Genomic DNA, 22,480 nt, shown 5'->3' on the forward strand with positions numbered 1-22,480 from the left:
GGACGGAGGCCTGCGAGTCGCCCCCCGGGAGCCGCCCGTGCCCCTCCCCGGACCCCGCGGCCCTCGTTCCCCCCAGCCTCCTCACCCGCTCCCCCTCCTCCCGCGCCGCGCAGCTTCGCGGCGAGGCCCCGCCCCTCCCCCCGGGCGGCGTCACGTGCCGCCCCTTCCCCCCGCGCCTGCGCACTGCTTATTTCCCGCTGTCAGGATGAGGAGGCGGAGGTCGGCGCTCGGGTCCGTCTCTGCCCGCGGCTGTGGCGGCGCCGGCGGCTCCAGCCTTAGCGGTTCCTCCCTGGGCGGCGGCGGCGGCGGCTCGGTCGACGCCTCCTCCGCCAGCTGAGCCCGCGGGAGCCCGGGACGCCGGCCGCCCGCCCGCCCCGCTCCGCGAGGCCGCCGCCCGGCCATGGCGCAGCCGGGCCCGGCTCCTCAGCCCGACGGTGAGGCGCCCACCATGGCCGGCGCGGCGGGCGCGGCCTGCCGGGCGGCGCGGCGCGGGGGCGCTCGGGCGGCGGGGGGCGCGCGCGGGCCCGGGGCCCCGTGGGGCGCGGCGGGAGCGCGCGGGGGCGGCGGCGGGGCGCGCGGAAGGCAGGGCGGGGGGAGGCCGCGGGGCCGGCGGGCGGCGGGGAGGGCCCGGCACGTGGGCCGTGCGGCGGGGAGGCTGCGGACCTCGGGGCCCTGCCCGTGTGCGCCGCGCGCGCGCGCGCGGCACCCCGCGGGGCGGCAGGGCCCGGGTGGCGCTCCCGGAGGGGCCGTGCGGCCTCATGGTCAGTGCCGGCGCCTGGTGGGGGGGGGTGGGGGTCCAGAGGACGCGCCCCCCCCCCCCCCCAGTGACGAGCTCTGGGCAGCCGCAGCCTCTTTGACCTTAGGCACGCTTTCGAAAGGAGGCTCCTGCACGCCTTTCCACTTTGTCGGGGAAGACGGCCACCTGCGTGGACTCAGGCGCTCAGCGTCGTCCTGGGGGCTTTGGGGAGTAAGGACAGTGGTGCTTGATGTGCAAGTCGGGGAAGCGTGTCTTTTGTAGCACTTGCCTTCTTGGAAGGAGAAAGAGCCCCATCCTGAGTCCTCCCAAGTGGGTTGTCGGAGCCCTTCGTGACCTTCTGGGAGGCGCGGGCTGAGCCCCAGACCCTTGAGAGGTCGACCACCTCGTTCCAGGTGTTACTACCTAGAGTTCGGTTGGGAGACAGTGTGCTTGCCCCTCCGCAGAGTGTCTAGGTGAGAAAGTTCTTGCAGGTGTGTTTCTGCCATGGGCGTGTGCGCCCAGCGACGGGTCGGCGTGAGTGGGACCTTGGCGGGTGATGCCGGGCACACAGTAGGTGCTTAGTGAAAAACTTGGCCCGTGCCTAGGGTGGTGTGTTAAGTTACAGCCTTTCGTGAAAAACTTCGCCTTTGTTCCTGCCTTTGGGGAGCCCGAAACAATGTTATCAGATGTTAGGGCTAGCGGCTCTCCGGGAAGTAGGCTCCAGAGCCTGCTCGCGCCCAGTTTTCGGTTTTGTTGGGAGCCCGCGGAGAGATGGGGAGCCCCCATCCCCGGAGTTGCGCGGGGAGAGCAAGCGGGGCTGTTGTCTGGCTGCGTGCAGTGTAGTCCTCACCTTTGCACTGGGTGTCGGGGAAGAACACTGCCTTTCCACAAACCGCCCTTTGTTACTGCTGACGGAGGCAGAGCCCACAGAGCCCCAGTGGTTTCTGGCTCTGGTCTGGAGTGGGAGGGATGCTCAGCTGGCTGCCGCCTTCTCCCGGGCTGCGCGGAGACAGGTCTGGGGCCGCTCAGGTGACAGGGCAGTCTGGAAAAGAATTCTCCCCCCTTCGAGGATGCGGAATGGTCTTGTAAATAGACAGAAATGACTAAGCACTTGAAAGAGGGTGGGAAAAATTAGCTTTAGGAAATCTTGTGTTCTTTTGCTATTCTTAGTGCAGGTTTGTTCCCTGTTCCTCAAATCCTGTGAGTCGGGATGAGATTCAGTTTGCATAGATTGCAGTATTTATTTTTCAATTAGTGTAGCAAATGAGCAGCCACAGCCACTGTGCACAAAAGGAGAGCGGGTTCGGTAAATCCCAGGGCTTTGTGTCAGCATCTTCTTAGAAGTTCATCGTGGGGATTTAATTTTTCTCTTTGGCCGAACTTAATATAGGTCACTTTTTAACACCTTAGCTTTAGGCTCGCTCAGATGTCCTTGCCCTGCTGAGTTTTAAAAATACATGTGGAATTCTTTTGAGCCACACTGGCAGTCAAAGATAACTGTTCAGTTTTTTACTTTAATCCCGCTTTTCTCTTTTTTTTTTGTAAAAATTTTTTTCAAGATTTATTTGTCAGAGAGCACAAGCAGGGGGAGTGGCAGAGGGAGAGGGAGAAGCAGGGTCCCCACCAAGCAAGGAGCCTGATGCGGGGCTCCTGGGATCATGACCCGAGCCGAAGGCAGACGCTTAACCGACTGAGCCACCCAGGTGTCCCTAATCCTGCTTTCCTCATTTTAGAAGCAGCTTGTCTTTTATGTTGATATTGTTTAACTTTTTTTTTTTTTTTACTATCTTTGTTTTCCATGGAGATATGGTAGATTAAGAAAAGGATTGATTTGTGTGTAAATTGATAGAATGAAATATAATTTCCTTTTTATTCTTTTTAATTTTTTGTTTTGTAAGTTTATTGAAAAAGTTTTTTGTTTTGCTTTGCTTTTTTTTGCTGGTGCATCTCAGTTTATTCATTTAGAATTAAGGTAATTTTAATAGCCATAGGAATGTCATCTAATTATTCCCTTTCATCTTGAGAATTCAAAGACTATGGATAAAGATTTTCAAATTTTAGTATTTTAAAATCCAAGTTAAACTATATCATAGAAGCATTTACTCTGATTTCATTTTTTATTTAAAAACACTGCCTTGTAAAGTCCCTCCATTGAAAATGTGTGTGTATAAAGAAGAAATATGTCTTCTCCCATCTCCCAGAGGTCACCCGTAGTAAGTTTCCTGTCCTTCTTGACTTTTTTCCTGTGGTTACACAGACGTGCTAACTTCTCCACTGAAGTGGACATGCTTTCTGCAGATAGGTCTGCGACTCGTCTGTCTCACCTAGTGCAGGTTGTCTGTCATTATTACAAGCTTGTGAGTGGTCCTGTGGCGGTGTCCTGTGCTGTCAGCTCTGCGTGCCTTGCTCAGGGGATCTTCGGGTCGGTGGGGCGCCTGCTCCTGGGATATTGTTCCTATTCTACTGATGAGGAAACTGAAGCACAAACAAGTTGAAAGTGTCTGTAGAGTTCCGTAGCCAGGAGGTGGAGGGAGCCAGAGTTCCAATCCAGCCCACCTCCTGTCAGAGCCCTCTGGTCTGTTCACCAGATCATGGACTACTTTCAAGGTCAGTGTTAGAGGTATGTTTCATTCCATCACATGCATCTACCACACAGGATTTATTTGTCGGTTTTTCTGTTGATGGACAGCTGGTTTTCATTATTGGACAAGTTTTTCATTTTATCAGCAGTGCTACCATAGATATCTTGTACTTGTTTTTCAGGCACTCTTTTGCTTCTGTAAGATTACTGACTTAAAGGACGTGAGCGCTGAGTGGTTTAAATTTTAATAGCGATTGCTAGCTTACTCTCAAAAAAGGTATCAATTTACATACCTGCCAACAGTATATGAGAGGGTGGATTTCCTTTGCACTCTTACCAGCCCTGGATAATGTCAGCTGTTTTAAATTTGTATCTTCGGATAGATCGAAGAAATGATATTCTTCAGCTAACAGATGTTTGAGTACCTCGTCTTTGCAAAGCCCTGTGTTAGGTTCTAGGAAATCCAGTGATGAACTGTGCGCCAGGCACGGCTGTAGGTGTTTGGGATACATCAGTGGGCCACGCACATGGTGAACAGCCCTGCCTTAGTGTGGGAGAAACAGATACTCAACTACAAACATAAGCAAATGGTTTAGATTGTCAGGTGACAAATGCTGTGGAAAAGGGGAAAAATAGAGCAGGGTAGAAGGAAGGGGGTTGGGCTGGTCAGCCTTATTGAGAAGGTGACCTGAAGGAGAGAGGGTCAGCTGTGAGGCTGTCTGGAGGAAGAATGTTCCAGACAGGGGTCAGTTTTTGTAAATGCTTTCAGGAAGGGTGTGTCTGGCATGTCTGGGGAAGGGCATGGAGGTCAGTCTGGCCAGAATGAAGTTATGGGGGGCGTGGGGGGGGGAGGTGGGAGAGGGGAGGGAGGGTAGGGTACGAGGTGAGAGGTCATGGCATGGCGGCAGACCTTGCAGGGCCCTAGCAGCATTGATTGGCTCTCACGAAGGGAACCGTTGAGAGTTTTGAGCAGAAGAGTGATGTGATATGACTTATGTTTTAAAAAAATCACTGGCTGCTAGATTGGCAGTAGAGTAAAGGGAGGCATTAATCTGGGGACAAAGTGGTAAGGCTTGGACTGGGTGTATTGACGGAGGTTATATTTTGAAGGTTTGACCAACAGGATTTGGATTAGATATGGAATGAGAGGGGGAGAGAGAGAGAGAGGGAAAGAGAGGGAGGAGTGAAGGGTCACTCAGACGTTTTTGGCTTGAGCAGCTGTGAGAGGTATGCAGTGCAATGAATGCCTATAACTTAGGGATTTGACCCATTTAGGGAGTCCAGGAAAGGTTTCTGAGGCAGAGGTGCTAGAGCTGGGATCTGAAGGGTGAACAGGAGTCCCTGTTTGGAAGAAGCAGGGCGGTGAGAGTACTGGAGAAAGGCCAGTATGGGCTGGCCTGAGTGGGTTTCAGCCTCGGAGCTGAAGCAGAAGTCACTGAAGGGTTTTAAGCAAGTACATGACATGATGGCTTTTAAATTTGTACTTCCCAGATAGTGATTATATATACTTGGTCTTCCTTCTGTTGTGCAGAAAGCTTTAATTTTTACATGGATCTGACCATTTTTAACATTTTATGGTTACTGCTCTTAGGAAGACCTCCCCAACTCCCATGTTTATTAAAAAAACAACCCTCATTTTCAATACTTTTATGGTTTTGTCTTTTATATTTAGTACTTTAAACCATCTAGAATTTGTTTTTGAATTTTAACAAGGTTTATACTAAACAAAGTTTCGTATCAAGAAGCATTAGCGGGCGCCTGGGTGGCTCAGTCAGTTAAGCATCTGCCTTCCACTAAGGTCATGATCCTGGGGTCCTGGGATTGAGTCCCACATGAGGCTCCCTGCTCATCAGGGAGTCTGCTTCTCTTGCTGCCCTTCCCCCTGCTCCTGTTCTCTCTCTCTCTCTCTCTCTCTCACTCATTCAAATAAATAAAATCTTAAAAAAAGCATTAGCTAAACAGGAGATTACCTAAGAGTAAAAGAAAATTCTAAAGTATATAGGAATAGCAACTCTACGGGGCAGCTGCTATCCCTAGGGCTGAGGCAGAGCGCCCAGGGAAGAAATCAGTCTTCAAGAGGCCACTCCCAGAACTGAGATCCAGACTTTGTTGGCCTTCTGGGAAGCCACTTTCTGGCTTGCTGGGAGAAGCCACCTGCATCTGGAATTTATTTTTGACATGACGTGGGGATCTAATTTTATTTTTCTTCCAAATGGATAGCCAATTATTTTAATACCATTATTCAATGATTCATACATTTGGTTCATTTATTATAACTTGAGAAATCTCCCAACTACTAAACTTTCAGAGATACTTGATCCAGAACACAAAAGCCCTGAGTTCACCCTGCAGTCTTACTGCTCCGATATCCCAACCCACAGTAGCCCAGGATTGTGTGATAGTCTTTAATTTGTATGTTTTACCTGGCTCCCTGGGGATAGAACTGCCTTTGACTCTTAAGGGCTCTGGTTTCTGAAATCTCGTGACTACATCATACAGGAGCTCTTTATGTAGTGAAATATGATGTGCTTTTCTTGTATAATCGTTAAATTGAGTTTAGCCTTCACGAGTATCTAGTAACCATTTTTGTATGCTACAGTTGTGGCAGGTGGTGTGGGGGGCGGGACATAGAAATGACTGAGAGAGAGACAGTTCTCCTTTCAAGAGTCTTGATCGAGTTGAAGGAATGGGCCTGGGACACACTAATGTGAACCGAGGAGGTGCCTAGCGGTAGAGGCTCATTTTCCTCTGTTGGATCCCAGAGGAAGCTGCTACTACCAGAGAACAGGAAGAGTTATGAAGGAAGGTATCTTTGTTCACTTTTCTCATTAGATAACCTGAATCTCTTCCAGGTGGTAGACTGATTTCTGTTTGAATGCCTCTGGAGAGCGAGCAAACTCACTACCTCCTGTTTTTGACTGGTTACAGTGTTTTTGTGTGTGCTTTAATTGAGCGGAAGCTTGCCTCACCATAACTTCTACCCACAGGTTTTAGTTCTCTTCCCTAGGACCACACAGAGGGAATCCAAGGCATCTTCTCTATGTGAGCCTGAAGAAATTTGATAATATTAGGTTCTTCTCAGATACTCTCTTTATTTCTCCTCTCAGGTAGTTTTGAATTTCCTTAACATCTCCCCCCTGATCCCCCAGTGTGTCAGCTTCAACTTGCATTGCCTTTCAGGCACTTGGAAGGTGTCTTTAAAAACTTTTTTCTTTGAAGTGTAGTCGGTACATAGTGTTAGTTTCAGGTGTACGGCCTAGTGATCTGAGAAGTCCGTGCGTTGTTCTATGCGCACCACAGGTGTGGTCGCCATCTATTGCGGTATCATTGTATTCTCCACGCTGACCCTTTCATCCCTGTGACGTGTTCATGCCATCACCGGAAGCCGGGACCTCCCTCTCCCCTCCGCTCATTCTGCCCGTCTCCCCCCCCCCCCCCCGCTCCCCTCTAGCAACCATCTCTTCTCATTTATGGGTTTGTTTCTTTCTGCCTTTTGTTTGTTTATGCATTTGGTTTTTAAGATTTTACATAGAAGTTAAATCATGCAGCATTTGTCTTTCTCTGACTTATTTCACTTAGCATAATACTCTCTAGATCCATCCATAGTGTCACAAATGGCAAGAACCCACTCTTTTTCGCAGCCGAGTAAAATTCCATTCTGTATCTATACCACATCTTTACCCGTCCATCATCACTGGACACTTGGGTTGCCTCCACATCTTGGCTGTTGTAAGATAATGCTGCAGTGAACATGGGGGTACATAATTTTTTTGAGTTGGTGTTTTTGTTCTCTTACTTTCAATACCCAGTAGTGGAATTATTGGATCGTATGGTAGTTCCATTTTTAATTATTTGAGGAACCTCCATACTGTTCTCCACAGTGGCTGTACCAGTTTGCATTCTCACCCTGCAGTGCACAAGGGTTCCTTTTTCTCCACATCCTTGTCAACATTTGTAGATTCCTGTCTTTTTGACTGTAGCCATTCTGACATGTGTGAGGTGGTATCTTGTTGTGGTTTTGATTTGCATTTCCCCGATGATGAGTGATGTTGAACATCTTTCCATGTGTCTGTTGGCCATCTGGATGTCTTTGGAGAAATGACTATTCAGGTCTTCTGCCCATTTTTTCATTGAGTTATTTGTTCTTTTGGTGTTGAGCTGTAGAAGTTCTTTATGTATTTTAGGTAGTAACCTCTTACTGGATATATCATTTGCAAGTCTCCTCCATTCACTGGGTTGCCTTTTAGTTTTGTTGAAGTTTCCTTTGCTCTGCAAAGGCTTTTTATTTTGATGTGGTCCCAATAGTTTTAGCTTTTGCTTCCCTTGCCTGAGGAGACACATCTAGAAAAATGTAGCTATGGCTGATGTCAGAGAAATTACTGCTTGCATTCCCCTAGGATTTTTATGGTTTCAGGCCTCACCTTTAGGTCTTTAATCCATTTTGAGTTTATTTTTGTGTGTGGTGTGAGAAAGTGGTCCAGTTTCATTTTTTTGCATGTAGCTGTCCAGTTTTTCCAGCACCATTTACTGAAGAGACGGTCTTTTTCCCCTTGTATATTCTTGCCTCTTATCATAGATTAACTGATCGTGTGCGGGTTTAGTTCTGGGCTCTGCATTCTGTTCCGTTGATCTGTGTGTCTGTTTTCATGCCAGTACCACACTGTTTTGATAACTATAGCTCTCTACTATCGCCTGAAGTTTGGAATTGTGGTATCTCCAGCTTTGTTCCTCTTTCTCAGGATTCCTCTGGCTATTTGGGGTCTTTTATGATTCCATGCAAGTTTTAGTATTATTCTAGTTCTGTGAAAAATGCTGTTGGCATTTTGGTAGGGATAGCTTTGAATCTGTAGATTGTATTGGGTAGTATGGACATTTTAACAGTATTAATTCTTCTAATCCATGAGCATGGAATGTCTTTCCATTTTTGTCATCTTCAGTTGCTTTAATCAGTGTTTTATAGTTTATAGAGGTCTTTCATCTCTTTCATTAAGTTTATTCCTAGGTATTTTATTCTTTTTGGTACAGTTGTAATACTTAACATTTTCTGATCTTTGAGATGGATGTCAGTTGTTAATGACTTCTGGTGGTACTTGATGTTTTCTAGATGTATTTTACCTGTAGAGAGTAGTAGATTTAGAGACATGGCACTGAAAGGAGTCTTAAAGACTAGTTATCTTCCCTAATTTTACAGATCAGGAAATTATGGACTAAAGAAATGGAAGTGACTTGCATTGTAGCAGAGACAATACTAGAATTTAGGAGGAGAATGAGGCTGTCATTTCTCTTCTGGTTACTGCTCCTGTTTATGTAGAATGAACTTTGCCTGGAGGCCTCATTATGATGTCACCTGGACAGAATCATAGAATTGATGTAACTTGATTTTAGTCAAAATGCACAAAACTCCTTATTATCATTCCTTTTTCTTTAATACTTTCATTCTTTAAATAAATATTTACTGCTTATGCCTTACGCATGGTGGGCATTGTGTTGCGGATATTACAACAAACTAGAAATGCTCCTTTTGTTATGGAATGTAAAGTCTAGTGGTGAAGACAGATCCCATGAGGAAAGGGCATTTTTTCTGGCTGGTGGTGCTGTCCCCAGCACCATGTTTGTCATGGAGTGCATATGAGCTATAGGTATTTGTTGAAAGAAAGTCAGAGGACAGTGTGCTGTTACGATAACGTGGTAGCTTTTCTTCATTTATGGTACTTCGACAACACACAGTAGGGAGCATCCTAAATCATTCAGGAAGTTTAGTTAACATAGGTCCTTCCCTCCATTCAACCCTTACTGCACCCCAAGTTATACTGGAGAAAGTGGTATTTGAATAGAGCCTTGAGAGTTGTGTGGAATTTCTGACAGATGGCGGTGGTGTCTTGGAGAAAGGTGGTAGAGGAGAGGAGGCGCCTTGGAGGGTACAGCTGGAGCGTGTGCAGGGTGAGGTGAGGTGAGTGAATTATCTGGTGGTATGGGAGCCTGTGTCTTGATAAGAGACAGGCTTGAGGGAAGGGGTTGAGCCTGAATGGTGGAAAGCTTTGCCTCTAGCTAAGGAGTTTGGGTTTTTCTAGGTGATGTGGCTAGGCATGTGTGTTTTGGTAGAGTCATAGTGTCACCCAACCTGAGCTATAGGAAGCTTGCTCTGGAAGTTATACAGAGGGTAGACTGGCAGGTGGTTAAGGAGATTGGCTAGGCTGTTCCTGTGGTCCAAGAGAGATGATGGGGTTCTGTCTTATGTCTCTGGGAGTGGAGTGAAGGAAATAATAGATGGGAGAAATACTGTGGTGGGCAAATAGCAGCTTGTTGAACACTTGGTCTGGGGTGCAGGCAGGAGGGAAATGAAGGAGGCTTCTGGGAGTATAGCTGCTGATCACCAATCTGGGGGACCAGCGGGAGGGCAGGTTGAATAGGAGAAAGTGGCAGATTTGGTTTTGGTATGTTGATGTGGAGCGCTAGTGGGGTAGCCGTGTGGAAATACCTAGTAGGTAGCAGGACGTGTGGCCTGGAGCTTTAGGAAGAAAGCAGGGTGTGGATGAACTTTCGGTAGTCAGATGTTTGGAAATCATCCAGAGTGAGTGCCGCTCATTGCGTATGCTTGTTGCATGATGGCCCCTGTGTTGGGGAGATTACAACAAAAGGACAGTCTGTGAGGAGGGCCACAGATGAAACTGATGGGTTGGATGATGAGGAGGAAACCAATGATGAATCGTAAAAAAGGAGAGTTGGGGGAAGATTAGTATTATTAAGAGTCAGTGTGCAGGGTGATGGTCACCAGTAGTAAATGCTGCACAGAAGTCAGGTGAAGACCTGAATGGTCATCGAAATCAGCACTTAATGACTGTCGGGACCTCTAGGGGAAGAGTTTCAGCAAGGAAGTAAATAGAGGAAGCATGGATAGACATTTAAAATTGTGGTGATACACCTGCAGTCAGGGCAGTCGCTTGGGAAGGGCCATAGAGTTGTGACGTTGTGTGTTTCAAAAATAGAAACTGGGGGCGCCTGGGGGGCTCCGTCGTTAAGCGTGTCTGCCTTCGGCTCAGGTCATGGTCCCAGGGTCCTGGGATCGAGCCCCGCGACGGGCTCCCTGCTCGGCGGGAAGCCTGCTTCTCCCTCTCCCACTCCTCCTGCTTGTGTTCCCTCTCTCGCTGTCTCTCTCTGTCAAATAAATAAAATATTTAAAAAAAAACAAAAACCCAAAAATAGAAACTAAGCGGGGGGTGGGGGGGGGGCTCCTGGCTGGCTCATTCAGTTAAGAGTCTGAGTCTTGATTTCAGCTCAGGTCCTGATATCGGGGTCCTGGGATTGAGCCCCGTGTCGGGCTCCACCGCGGGGAGTCTACTTGGCTGTCTCCCTCTGCTCCTCCCCCTGCTCATGCGTGTGCTCTCTCAAATAAATAACTAAATCTTAAAAAGATATACATTGTCGGTGCTGGTGGAACTGCCCGTAGAAAGGGGGAGCCTGAAGATCTCAAGGAGAAAGTAAGTAGGGCCAGCTCTCTGAGGAGCTGAGAGCAGATTAGATGGAGCAGGAACTGGAGAGCTGGATCTCATCCTACAGAACAGAAGGGAAAAGGGAGAGAAGACTCTGAGTTAGAGGAGAAACTGACTAAAACGTACATGTAGCCTCCATTTTTTTCCTCGTTTATGCAGCATACGTGATCTGCCTGTCACCTGTGAACAAGGTAAAATGGTACCTGTCCTCATGGATGGTGTAGCTCTGAGACCTTTGTTGCAGCCAAGTAGATTAGCTCATCTGTACTCACCTGGATTCCTCCTCTTAACCGCAGAACACGGAAAATAATCGGGCGGTTTTCCCAGTTACCCTACAGGCGATATAGCCAGTACTGTTCTAGATGCACAGGAGAGAGAAGTTAATTCATTATACACTTTGGAGACTGTGGGCATTGGTGCTTCATTCTGGCATGGAACTTCCGTTGAGAAAGGCTGGGAGAGTCATACGTACAGGAGATGATTGGGTCCTTATTATGGAAAATCTGATGGGGTGCGGGAAGCAAACCATGATGTAGGGTACCATTCCTTTGGTTAAGGCTATTAAAAATCAAGACAGATATTTACCACTTAATCCCCAGTTGACATCTACTTTTTCTAAGCTCCTGCTACGTTTGTTGTCTCCAAATAACCGACTGCTGCGGCCTCCCACCCCCTCTAGATCTAATGTCCCCGACTTTCTTATCTCCTCCAGAGCAGAGTTTGTTTGAAACTACTTTCTTTCGTTTTATTGTGAACCTTGTAAGCTTCTGTAGACAGTTACAGAAGGGATATTAACAGTTTAGATCCATCTCTATTGCAAAAATTTGCTGTGTGTTCCAAACAGATGAAAATTTAGTCTTCCTAGAACACTTCTGTTTTCTGTGGTAACTGTATTAGAAAATTCTTAATTTGATCAGGCCCAAATAAGTTCCCTACATGTAGCTTATGCACCTTGGTTCTGGCCTTTGGAACAAATCAGAACTAGGCTATTTTCTCTTCCACACAGAAGGCCTTGAGATATTTAAAGAGCTTGCTCCCATCTTGGTGGCTCCTCATAGCGGGATTCTGCACCCCCACCATTCTTCATGGCTTCCTCTGCTGGGGTAGCCAGATGTTCTAATGCCATGTGGTTTGCTCGTGCTCAACCTAAAGTTGGCGAAGATACTCCAGACCTAGAATCTGTGTGACCTGTGGGTAGTACATCAGAAGCATTCTTTTTGATCAAGACCCTCAGCCCCCTTTCTAATGTTTGCTAACATTCCCTCAGTTTATGTTTCTATTCACTGTATCATATTGGTTCATAGCAAAAGAACAACTATGATTTATTGAGAAGCTATATGACTTGCACCATGCTGTGTATTTTTTTAAAAAATTTTTTGAGTGTTTATACTAGGCACTGGGGATACAGATACAGTTACATTAAAAAAATAGACTATTTTTTTAGAGAAGTTTTACTTTTTGATTTTTTTTAAAGTACTTTTTTTTTTTTAAAGGTTTTATTTTCAAGTAATCTCTACACCTGACATGGGGCTTGAATGTACAACCTGAGATCAAGAGTCATATGCTCTGTTGACTGAGCCAGCCGGGGGCCCCTTCAGAGAAGGTTCAGGTTCACAGCAAAATTGAACAGAAAGTACAGTTTCCTTATACCCCCGCCCCCACCAGGCTCCCCCACCATCAGCATTCCACATCCGTGTGGTACATTTGCTACAGTTGGTGAGCCTGCTCATGGTGCATTATTATCACTCAAAGTCCATCATTTGCATTAGGGTTCACTTGCTGTTGTACGTTCTGTGAGTTTGGATGAGTGTACAATGACATGTATTCATTCACTGTTGTGGTTTCATACAGCAGTTTCAGTGCCCTGAGTCCTACCTGTTCATCATCATTCTTCTCCCCTCTGCCCCCCCAAATTCTTGGCAACCTCTGATCTTTTCACTGTTTCCATGGTTTCACCTTTTCCAGAATGTCAGGTCATTGGAATCCTATAGATTGGCTTTTTTCACTTAGCAATATGTGTTTAAGGTCCCTCCATGTGTTTTTTGTGGCTTTTCAGCACTGATTAATATTCTGTTGTATGGATGTACCAGTTTTTCCCTTCACCTACTGAAGGACATCATGGTTGCTTCCAAGTTTTGGGGATCACGTGTAAAACTGCTGTGATGCCGATTTCTGTGTGGATGGGAGAAACCAAAGGGTGTGATTGCCGAGTCGTGAGAGTATGTCACAGTGGCCACACCGCTTTGCCTTCCCACCAGCAGGGAATGAGAATTCCTGTGGCTCCGCCTCCTCACCAGCATTTGGTGGTATCCGTGTCTGGGATTTTCTCCATTCCAGTAGCCGCGCGGTGCCATCTTGTTTTAATTTGCAGTTCCCTAATGACATGATGGGGAGCATCTTTTCATTTGCCTATTTGCTGTCTGTGTATCTTTTGTGAAGTGTCCGTTCAGAATTTTGGCCCATCTTTGAATCAGGTGGTTCATTTTCTTTACTGTTGAGTTGTTAAGAGTTCCTTGTATATTTTGGATAACAGTCCTTTATCAGATGTGTCTTTTGTCAGTATTTTCTCTGAGCCTGTGGCTTGTCTTCTCGTTCTCCTGACAGCGTCTCTTGCTGAGCATTTTTTTTTTAAAAGATTTTATTTATTTGAGAGAGAGAGAGAGCAGGGGCAGAGGGAGAGAGAGAGGGAGAAGCAGGGGGGGAGTGGGGAGCTGAGTGGGGAGCCCAATGCGGGACTCGATCCCAGGACCCTGGGATTATGACCCGAGCTCAAGGCAGGTGCTTAATGGATTAAGCCACCGAAGTGCCCCCAGAAGTGTTAAATTTTAATGAAGTCCAACTTATCAATTATTTCTTTCATGGATTGTGCCTTTGGGGTTGTATCTAAAAAGTCATTGCCATATCCAAGGTCATCTAGTTTTCTCCTGTGTTTTGCTCTAGGAGTTTAATAGTTTTGCATTTTACATTTAGGTCTGTAACTCATTTTGAGTTAATTTTTGTGAAGGGTATAAGGTCTGCATCTAGATTCTTCTGTTTTCACGTGCAGCCTAGCTGTTCCAGCACCATCGTTTGTTGAAAAGGCTGTCCTTTCTCCATTGAACTGGCTTTCCTTCTTTGTCACACATGAGTTGACTCTGTTTGTGTGGTTTTGTTTCTGGGTGCTCTGTTCTGTTCCATGGATGTTGTATTTGTCTACTCTTTCATGCTATGTGTTTTTAAATTTCTTAATTAAAAATGTTCGCATCGAAAATAATAAGTGCTCATGGTAAAACATTGTGTAAATTTCTAAAAAGAGGAAAAGTCCATATAAGCTCATAAGCTCATCACTCAGAGGTAAACAGTATTAAAGGCCTGGTATATATATTTTCCAGTTTTTAAAAACGTATGTGTCCTGATGATTTAAAAGTGGAATCATGCTGCATATGCTGTTCTCAAGCTTCCTTTTTGATACAGATTATGTCATCAATTTTGAAATAGATCATTTTTGTGCAATTATAAATGTAGTATAATTTTAAAAAATAAGTCCCCATTGATGAATATTTATGCCATTACAGGAATACTACGGTGAATATCCTTGTCCCTGTCATGGCACACGCCTGTGAATGTTTTTTGTGGTGTAAATTCTTCGAACTGGAATTAGCAAGTCAAAGAATGTGCAGGTTTAAAAATTTAATGGCAAATGCCAAATTCTCTTTCAAAAAGGTTTGAGTTTACAGGCTCACCATCAGGGCATCAGAGTACTTACAGCTCCTTAATTTAACAAATTAAGTTCTTTGCATATGGGGAAGTTGACTTCTCTGTTCTGTGTGTAGCAGGTGTAGCAGAAGTCTCCCCCAGTTTGTATTTTAATTTTGAGATGTTTTGGCATATGGACATATTTTAATTTTTATGTGACTTAATACTTTTTTCTTTTATGGTTTCTAGATTTACTTCTGCATCCTCATGTTATCTTCTAGTATTTACTTTTAAATATTTGATCACATTGGGATTTATTTTGATGTAAGGACTGAGGTAGGAATCCAGCTCTTACAGTTTATTTTCAAATGGCTAGCCAGAAGTTCTTGTACCACGTAGTGATTAATCCATTTCTCTCCATTGATTTTGAAACACCACTATGTATTATATGCTAACTATCCAGGGACACTTGAGTTCATTTCCAGATTGTATGTTGTTCTATTAATTTATCTCTTCTGGTGTGATACCATATGATAACAGTTGCTACACTGATACTTTCTAGTGGTTTCATATTCTGAGAGCCAGGAACCCCTCATTATTCATTTTGTCACGTTTCCTCCCAGCCATTCTTTGGTATTTATTAATTCAGATAAAATTTAGAATGAGCATATTAAGTCTGCCCACCGTCTTCCCCTCTCCTGCCCCCTCCCAAAAGGCCTTTAGAGAAAACCTCATTGACTGCGTTCATAAACTAAGGAGAATATGTATCTCTAGCAAAAAGTCTTTACAATTACAGTGCCTTATGACACTTTAAATGCATTAACTCTATAATTTATTTATCCAGGTTCTTAAAGGGTAGTATTATCCATATTTCACAATTGAGGAACTAAAACTTCAGTAACTTGCCCAAGATTCAGTTCCCATGACTACTTTCATTCCACCCACTATCTCTCAGGTCAGTGTTATAAATTTTAGATCATTAAAAAAGGGGCAAAATGATAAGAAAATCCCAAGTTTCTTTTTTGATCATAAAGCGCAAAGAATATGTAAAGAAAGCTGGACTCACCCGTAATTCCATCCTTCAGAGGATTTTGTCATTCTGGTCTATTTCTGGTCATGTTCTATGTCTACAAATAAAAAATATTTAAACTCGTGGGGCACCTGGGTGGTTTGGTCTGTTGGGGCATCAACTCTTGATTTCAGTTCAGGTCATGATCTCAGGGTCCTGAGATCAAGCCCCATGAAGGGCTCTGTGCTGAGCAGGAGTCTGCTTGGGATTCTCTCCTTCTCCCTTTCCCTCTACCCCTCCCTGCTTGCGTGCTCATGTGCGCTCTCAAGTAAATAAATAAATCTTAATAGATTCCTTACAGAAAGAAATGTTTAACCTGTTGATCATATCGCACATGTGGTTTTCTATTTTTATTTTATAATGTGGAATTTTCCTGTGTTGTAAGTTATTTTTCAAAAACACACTTTTGCTTTAAAAGATTTTTATTTATTTGACAGAGAGAGCACACAAGCAGGGGGAGTGGCAGGCAGAGGGAGAAGCAGGCCTCCCACCGACAGGGAGCCCGATGCGGGACTCGATCCCAGGACCCTGGGATCATGACCTGAGCCGAAGGCAGACGCTTAACGACTGAGCCACCAGGCGCCCCAAAACCACACTGGTTTAAAAGTCTAATTTACCGGGGCGCCTGGGTGGCTCAGTCGTTGAGCGTCTGCCTTCGGCTCGGGTCATGATCTCAGGGTCCTGGGAATGAGCCCCACCTCTCCCTCTCCCCCTGCTTGTGTTCCCTCTCTCGCTGTGTCTCTCTCTGTCCAATAAATAAATAAAATCTTTAAAAAATTTTTGATTAAAAAATTTTACTTTTATAGGATGCTCTTCCCACTTACATGAAGAGGTGTTCATGATGTGCTGTTAAATAGTGATATTTTTAATGAGCGCATAGTCCTACATGGTATGGGTTCCGTAATATGTTGAATTCTCTCTGTATTTGAGTTTTAACTTTTTCCGCATTACAGATAGCATTGTAGTAAGCACTAGTGCAGATACTTCCTCAGTAAATCTGTTAGTTGTTTCGGAAGTTGTCTGGTACATTTACATTTTGATGTATTCTTACGGACTTGGAGTACTTCTGTCTCCGAGCAGTTGGAGAGCCAGTCCCTAGTGGCTCCCTCACGTAAAGGGTTCAGTGTGTCTGTGTGTGACCAGGTTGGAGGTAAAGCAGTCCAGGGCTGGCTCCACTGCTCGGGGATGGCCAAGGGCCCACTTCTCTCCTCCACTTTCCTCCCATGGGAGCCTCTTGGCTTACATCTTAATTACTTTTTCTCTTGCAGATGTAGTTCTGATTACATTTTGGGAATATTTATTCCTTTAAGTCTTTTAGTATTTTCTTTGTTCCATTTGTTGCATTCTCTCCTCTAGGCACGTGGATGGATCGTCCTTCTGTTGGCATTCTTTGTTTCCCATAGTTATTTCCTCTTTAATTGCTTTACTTTTTTCCTTTTTGTTGTATTCACTGGGACTGTTTCAGGTCTTTTTGGTCTCTTTAACAAAATTGATTATTTCTTAATGTTGGACAGATTTTTGTATACTTGGGGTAAACTCAAGTTGGTTGTATGGACTGTTCTTCTAGTAGGTAGCTAGATTTTATTTAATTTTTTTGCAATTCTAGTCATAGGTGTGGTTGGCCTATATTTCCATTTTGGAACTACCTTGGCTTTTGGTATCGTGATTATACTAACCTGGTAAAATAAATTGGGAAACATTCTTTTACTATACTGAGGAAAGTTTAAATAATGTAGGAAATATTTATTCCCTATAGATTTGATAGAATTTGTTATGTTCTCTTTGAAGTTTCATCTTTGAAACTTGTAAAGCTCTTTCATTTTTGGGGGTCATTTTTCTATTGTTAGACATTGGTTATTTTGATATTTTGGAATTTTAATTGATGGTACAGTCAACGTTCTTGTAATTAAATCTACACTTATCTATGATTACTTCTTTAGGATGAAATCTTGGCAGTGAAATTGGTTAAAGAATATACAAACTTGTGGGCGCCTCGGTGGCTCAGTTGGTTAAGCGACTGCCTTCGGCTCGGGTCATGGTCCTGGAGTCCCAGGATCGAGTCCCGCATCGGACTCCCTGCTCGGCAGGGAGTCTGCTTCTCTCTCTGACCCTCCCCCCTCTTATGTGCTCTCTCTCTCTCATTCTCTCTCTCAAAATAAATAAATCTTAAAAAAAAAAGAATATACAAACTTGTAAGACTTTTGCTGTTGACTACCATGTAGTCACCTGTCTTGAACTATACCCTGGATTTGTTTTACTCAGGTGTGGTAAGGTGACAGATACAGACACAACTGCCTTTGAAAGAAGAGTTTATCACTTAGAGTGTCCAGGAGAGTGGGGCATGCCACGCTGCACAGGGTCACGGGGGCATACCGGGCTTGGTCGGGAAGAAGGAGGAGCACAGGGAAAGCGTGGCCTAGAGCCTCTCTTGGGGTTTCCATGTGAAGGAGTAGGTGGGGCCGAGGAGGCAGGATGGAACAAGCTTAGGAACGTATAGTTTGAATAATGTCAGTGGGTCTCTGGTTTTCTGATACCTGGCCATGGGGTGATTTTAAGACAGGGGTCATACTGGCTTGGTGTGTGAGAGTTAGATGAATGAGGTGGTTGTAGTGTAGACTTGGGCTTAGTTGGTTTGCACGTGACGGGCATGCTCATAGGTGAGTTGTTTATCTCTAGGAACTAACTAACCCTGGGGGCGGCATTCCCTTCCTGGCCAGCAGGGCTCCATGATGTCAAAGCATCATAACCGTATGGAAAATAAAAAATATTAATACACCATCCTTTAAGATTGTAGTACTGTGTGCTCCCACCAGCAGTGCATGAGCACGCGAACACTAAGTAGTCGTATCTTTAAAAAAAAGAAATCCACAGGGACACCTGGTGCCTTAGTCGGTTAAGCATCTTGACTCTTGGTATCAGCTCAGGTCTTGATCTTAGGGCCATGAGTTCAAGGCCTGGGTTGGGCTCCATGCTGGGTGTGGAGCCTACAAAAAAAAAAAAAAGGGGAAGGAAAGAAAGAAATCCACAAAAATGTTGGCTAGTTTTGGTGAGCAAAGTTGTTCAGATTTGCATTTGATTTCTGTTGGTTTTTGGAATTCTTTTGTAAATGATCCATCTTTATCCTTTAACCATTAAATAATATTTGTCTTTTTATTGATGATTAAGAGCTTTTCATACAGAGACATTACTCCAGCAAGTCTAGATATTTTTGTGTGTGTGAAACTTTTGTTGCCATAAATTATTGAGTGATCTGGTTGAATTTGGAACAAGAAATCAAATTAATTCCTTATGCACTGTCTTCCTGCATTAAAAAAAAAGTTTTTTAAACTCTGAAAAACACCCATGAATATTTTATATGTGGTGTTTGCATAGGTTTGGTAGGATTACTGTGTCTTTCCTGGATTTCTCCAGTATTTAAATCAAACTTCATTTTCTTTCTTTCTCTTTTTTAAAGCCCTTTTATTTATTTGACAGAGAGCACAGGCAGGAGCGGGAAAGGGAGAAGCAGGCTCTCCACTGAGCAGGGAGCCCGATGTGGGACTCGATCCCAGGACCCTGGGATCATGACCTGAGCTGAAGGCAGACACTTAACGACTGAGCCAGCCAGGTGTCCCTTACTTCATTTTCTTGTGAGATTGTGAGTGCTGAGAAACACCTGTGCAGATGCTAAGTGAGTGTGGGAGAGAATGTGGCAGAACTTTAAGGACTCACTGTAGATTTGGACTGGATGAACCTCAGAACTTTAGGATGGAAGGGACTATTTACCGGTCATCTAGACATCACTCTGGCTCTGAAGGTCTCAGCCCTGTGAGTTTATAGCTGATCTCTCACCTTTGTCACCGTTGGCCTCTGGGGCCAGATAATTCATTGCTGTGGGGGGGGCCGTCCTGGATATTGTAGGATGTTGAGCAGCATCTCTGGGCTCTACCCAGTAGATGTCAGTACCCCCCCCCTCAGGTCGTGACAACCAGAAATGTTTCCCACATTGCCAGATGTCCTCTGGGAGCAAACTCACCTCCAGTTGAGAACCACTGGTTTCTAACAAAATGCTTTAGAATGCCTCTTTACCATTCTGATATAAAATTGTACACACGATTAAAAAAATCTTAACAGTATAATGCTCAATAAACAGTGTCACTAAGTGAGAGAGCACCCCTAGGAGGTGGTATTACACCGGTTTGTAATTCCCACTTATGTGATGCATGAATCTTCTATATTAATCTCCCCTGTTAATTACCTGTAGTCACAGGGAGATCTGTCTAGGCCTTGACAGATCAATATTTGCCCCCCCCCACACTAAGATTAACATCAGTGCATGCTCCTTGAAATGTTTTACCTGTTTGTTTCTCGTGTCCCCTTCTAGGGACATGTAATTAATTTTCTTTATCCACTTGTAGGCAGGATAGGTATTTATCAAAATTTTGATCCCTCTTATGTATGACCTTGATGTTTCTGAAAAGCTCATAAATAATGCATTCAACTTTTCCTTATAAATCTTTGTGTTTTTATTATATATTTATGAAGAATTTTTTTTTTAAAGACTTTGTCAGAGAGCATGAGCACAAGCAGGGGGAGTGGCGGGCAGAGGGAGAAGCAGGCTCCCCGCTGACCAAGGATCCCGATGTGGAACTTGATCCCAGGACCCTGGGATCATGACCTGAGCCAGAGGCAGATGCCCAACTGACTGAGCCACCAGCCACCCAGGCATCCCAAAGAACTTTTTTTTTTTTAAGATTTTTTTTCTTTTTTATTTGACAGAAAGTACAAGCGGGGGCAGTGGCAGGCAGAGGGAGAGGGAGAAGCAGGCCTCCCGCTGAGCAGGGAGCCTGATGTGGGGCTCAATCCCAGGACCCCGGGATCATGACCCGAGCCGAAGGCAGATGCTCAACTGACTGAGCCAGCCAGGCACCCCCAAAGAACTTTTTTTCTGATAAATATCTCCTGATGTCAATTTTGTAGCTATATGTAGCCTTTTTACAACCTAAGTGTAGGGAGATAGGAAATGACATCTACATTTTAGATTTTCTGTGTTATAATGAAGGACACTGCACATAGGGAATTTGAATTTACAGTATAATAAAACATTCTAAGGTTTGACGTTTCCCCTATAAATAATAAATCTTAAGAATATTCTAAACTGGGGCGCCTTGGTGGCTCAGTCGGTTGAGCGTCTGCCTTTGGTTCAGGTCATGATCTCGGGGTCCTGGGATCGAGCCCCACATTGGGCTCCCTGCTTAGTAGGGAGACTGCTTTTCTCTCTCCCTCTGCTCCTCCCCCTGCTTGTGCTCTTTGTCAAATTAAAAAAAAAATATTCTAAACCGATGACCATTTTATTTTGAAGGAATTGGTAATAATCAGAAACAAATCTTTTATTAAATAGTTCCCCATTGTGAATTATATGTGTGAATATGTATAATGCCCCATTATCTGGAATGGTGGAGGAATGAAATTTTTTTTTTTTTTTTTTTTTTTAAAGAGAATGGGCGAAGGAGCATAAGGGCTGGGAGGGGCAGAGGGAGAGAGAGCATCTTTTTTTTTTTAATAATTTTTTATTGTTATGTTAATCACCATACACTACATGATTAGTTTTTGATGCAGTGTTCCATGATTCATTGTTTGTGCATAACACCCAGTGCTCCACGCAGAACGTGCCCTCTTGAATACCCATCACCAGGCTAACCCATCCCCCACCCCCCTCCCCCTCTAGAACCCTCAGTTTGTTTTTCAGAGTCCATCGTCTCTCATGGTTCGTGGGAGAGAGAGAATCTTAAGCAAACTCCTCACTGAGCTCGAAGCCAAGCCCGATGCAGGGCTCAGTCTCATGACCCTGAGATCATGATCTCAGCCGAAATCAAGAGTTGGATGTTTAACCGACTGAGCCACCCAGGTGCCCTGGAATGATGTTTTATGGGCATATTATTTTTTGGCTAATTTAGAGGTAAGCCTTCCAACACAGAAGAGACGAGACTTAAAAAAAAAAAATTAAACTTAGAGTCCTTTATGTGGAACATTTTAAACACTTAGCCTCCATGTATTTGAGTTCTCTCTGATTTTCCTCTTGTGATTGAGTTCTAGTTTCAAAGCGTTGTGGTCCGAAAATATGCAGGGAATAATCCCAGTCTTTTGGTACCGGTTGAGACCTGATTTGTGACCTAGGATGTGATCAATTCTGGAGAATTTTCCATGGGCACTAGCGAAGAATGTGTATTCCGTTGCTTTGGGATGGAATGTTCTGAATATGTCTGTGGAGTCCATTTGGTCCAGTGTGTCATTTAAAGTCTTTATTTCCTTGTTGATCTTTTGCTTAGATCTGTCCATTTCAGTCAGGGGGGTGTTAAAGTCCCCCACTATTATTGTATTGTTGTAAATGTGTTTCTTTGCTTTTGTTATTAATTGCCTTATATAATCGGCTGCTCCCACGTTCGGGGCATAGATATTTACAATTGTTAGATCTTCTTGTTGGATAGACCCTTTCAGTAGGATATAGTGTCCTTCCTCATCTCTTATTACAGTCTTTGTTTTAAAATCTAGTTTGTCTGATATAAGGATTGCCACCCCAGCTTTCTTTTGGTGTCCATTAGCATGGTAAATGGTTTTCCACCCCTCACTTTCAATCTGGGGGTGTCTTTGGGTCTAAAATGAGTCTCTTGCAGACAGCATATTGATGGGTCTTGTTTTTTAATCCACTCTGATAGCCTGTGTCTTTTGATTGGGGCATTGAGCCCATTTACATTCAGGGTAACTATTGAAAGGTATGAATTTAGTGCCATTGTATTGCCTGTCAGGTAACTGTGACTATATATTGTCTGTGTTCCTTTCTGATCTATGCTGCTTTTAGGCTCTCTCTTTGCTTAGAGGACCCGTTTCAATATTTCTTGGAGGGCTGGTTTCGTGTTTGCAAATTCTTTTAGTTTTTGTTTGCCCTGGAA

At 44.5% G+C, this 22,480-nt stretch overlaps 1 protein-coding gene across 2 annotated transcripts in view; it reads left to right on the forward strand.

Moving 5' to 3' along the window:
• The first annotated feature begins 201 nt into the window (after window positions 1-201).
• The window catches only part of RABEP1 (rabaptin, RAB GTPase binding effector protein 1), a 98,793-nt gene continuing 76,514 nt past the window's right edge, over window positions 202-22,480 (forward strand). For both annotated transcript variants that reach the window (XM_088028051.1, XM_088028052.1), the window contains exon 1: window positions 202-434. In XM_088028051.1, coding sequence (XP_087884177.1) covers window positions 401-434 — 34 coding nt within the window. In that variant the 5' untranslated portion in view covers window positions 202-400. The remainder of the gene's footprint in view (window positions 435-22,480) is intronic.

This window comes from Eumetopias jubatus, unplaced genomic scaffold (assembly GCF_037043125.1).
Source record: "Eumetopias jubatus isolate StellerSeaLion01/CBP00866 unplaced genomic scaffold, mEumJub1_p1.0 scaffold_10, whole genome shotgun sequence".
In the NCBI taxonomy this organism is placed as follows: Eukaryota; Metazoa; Chordata; class Mammalia; order Carnivora; family Otariidae; genus Eumetopias; species Eumetopias jubatus.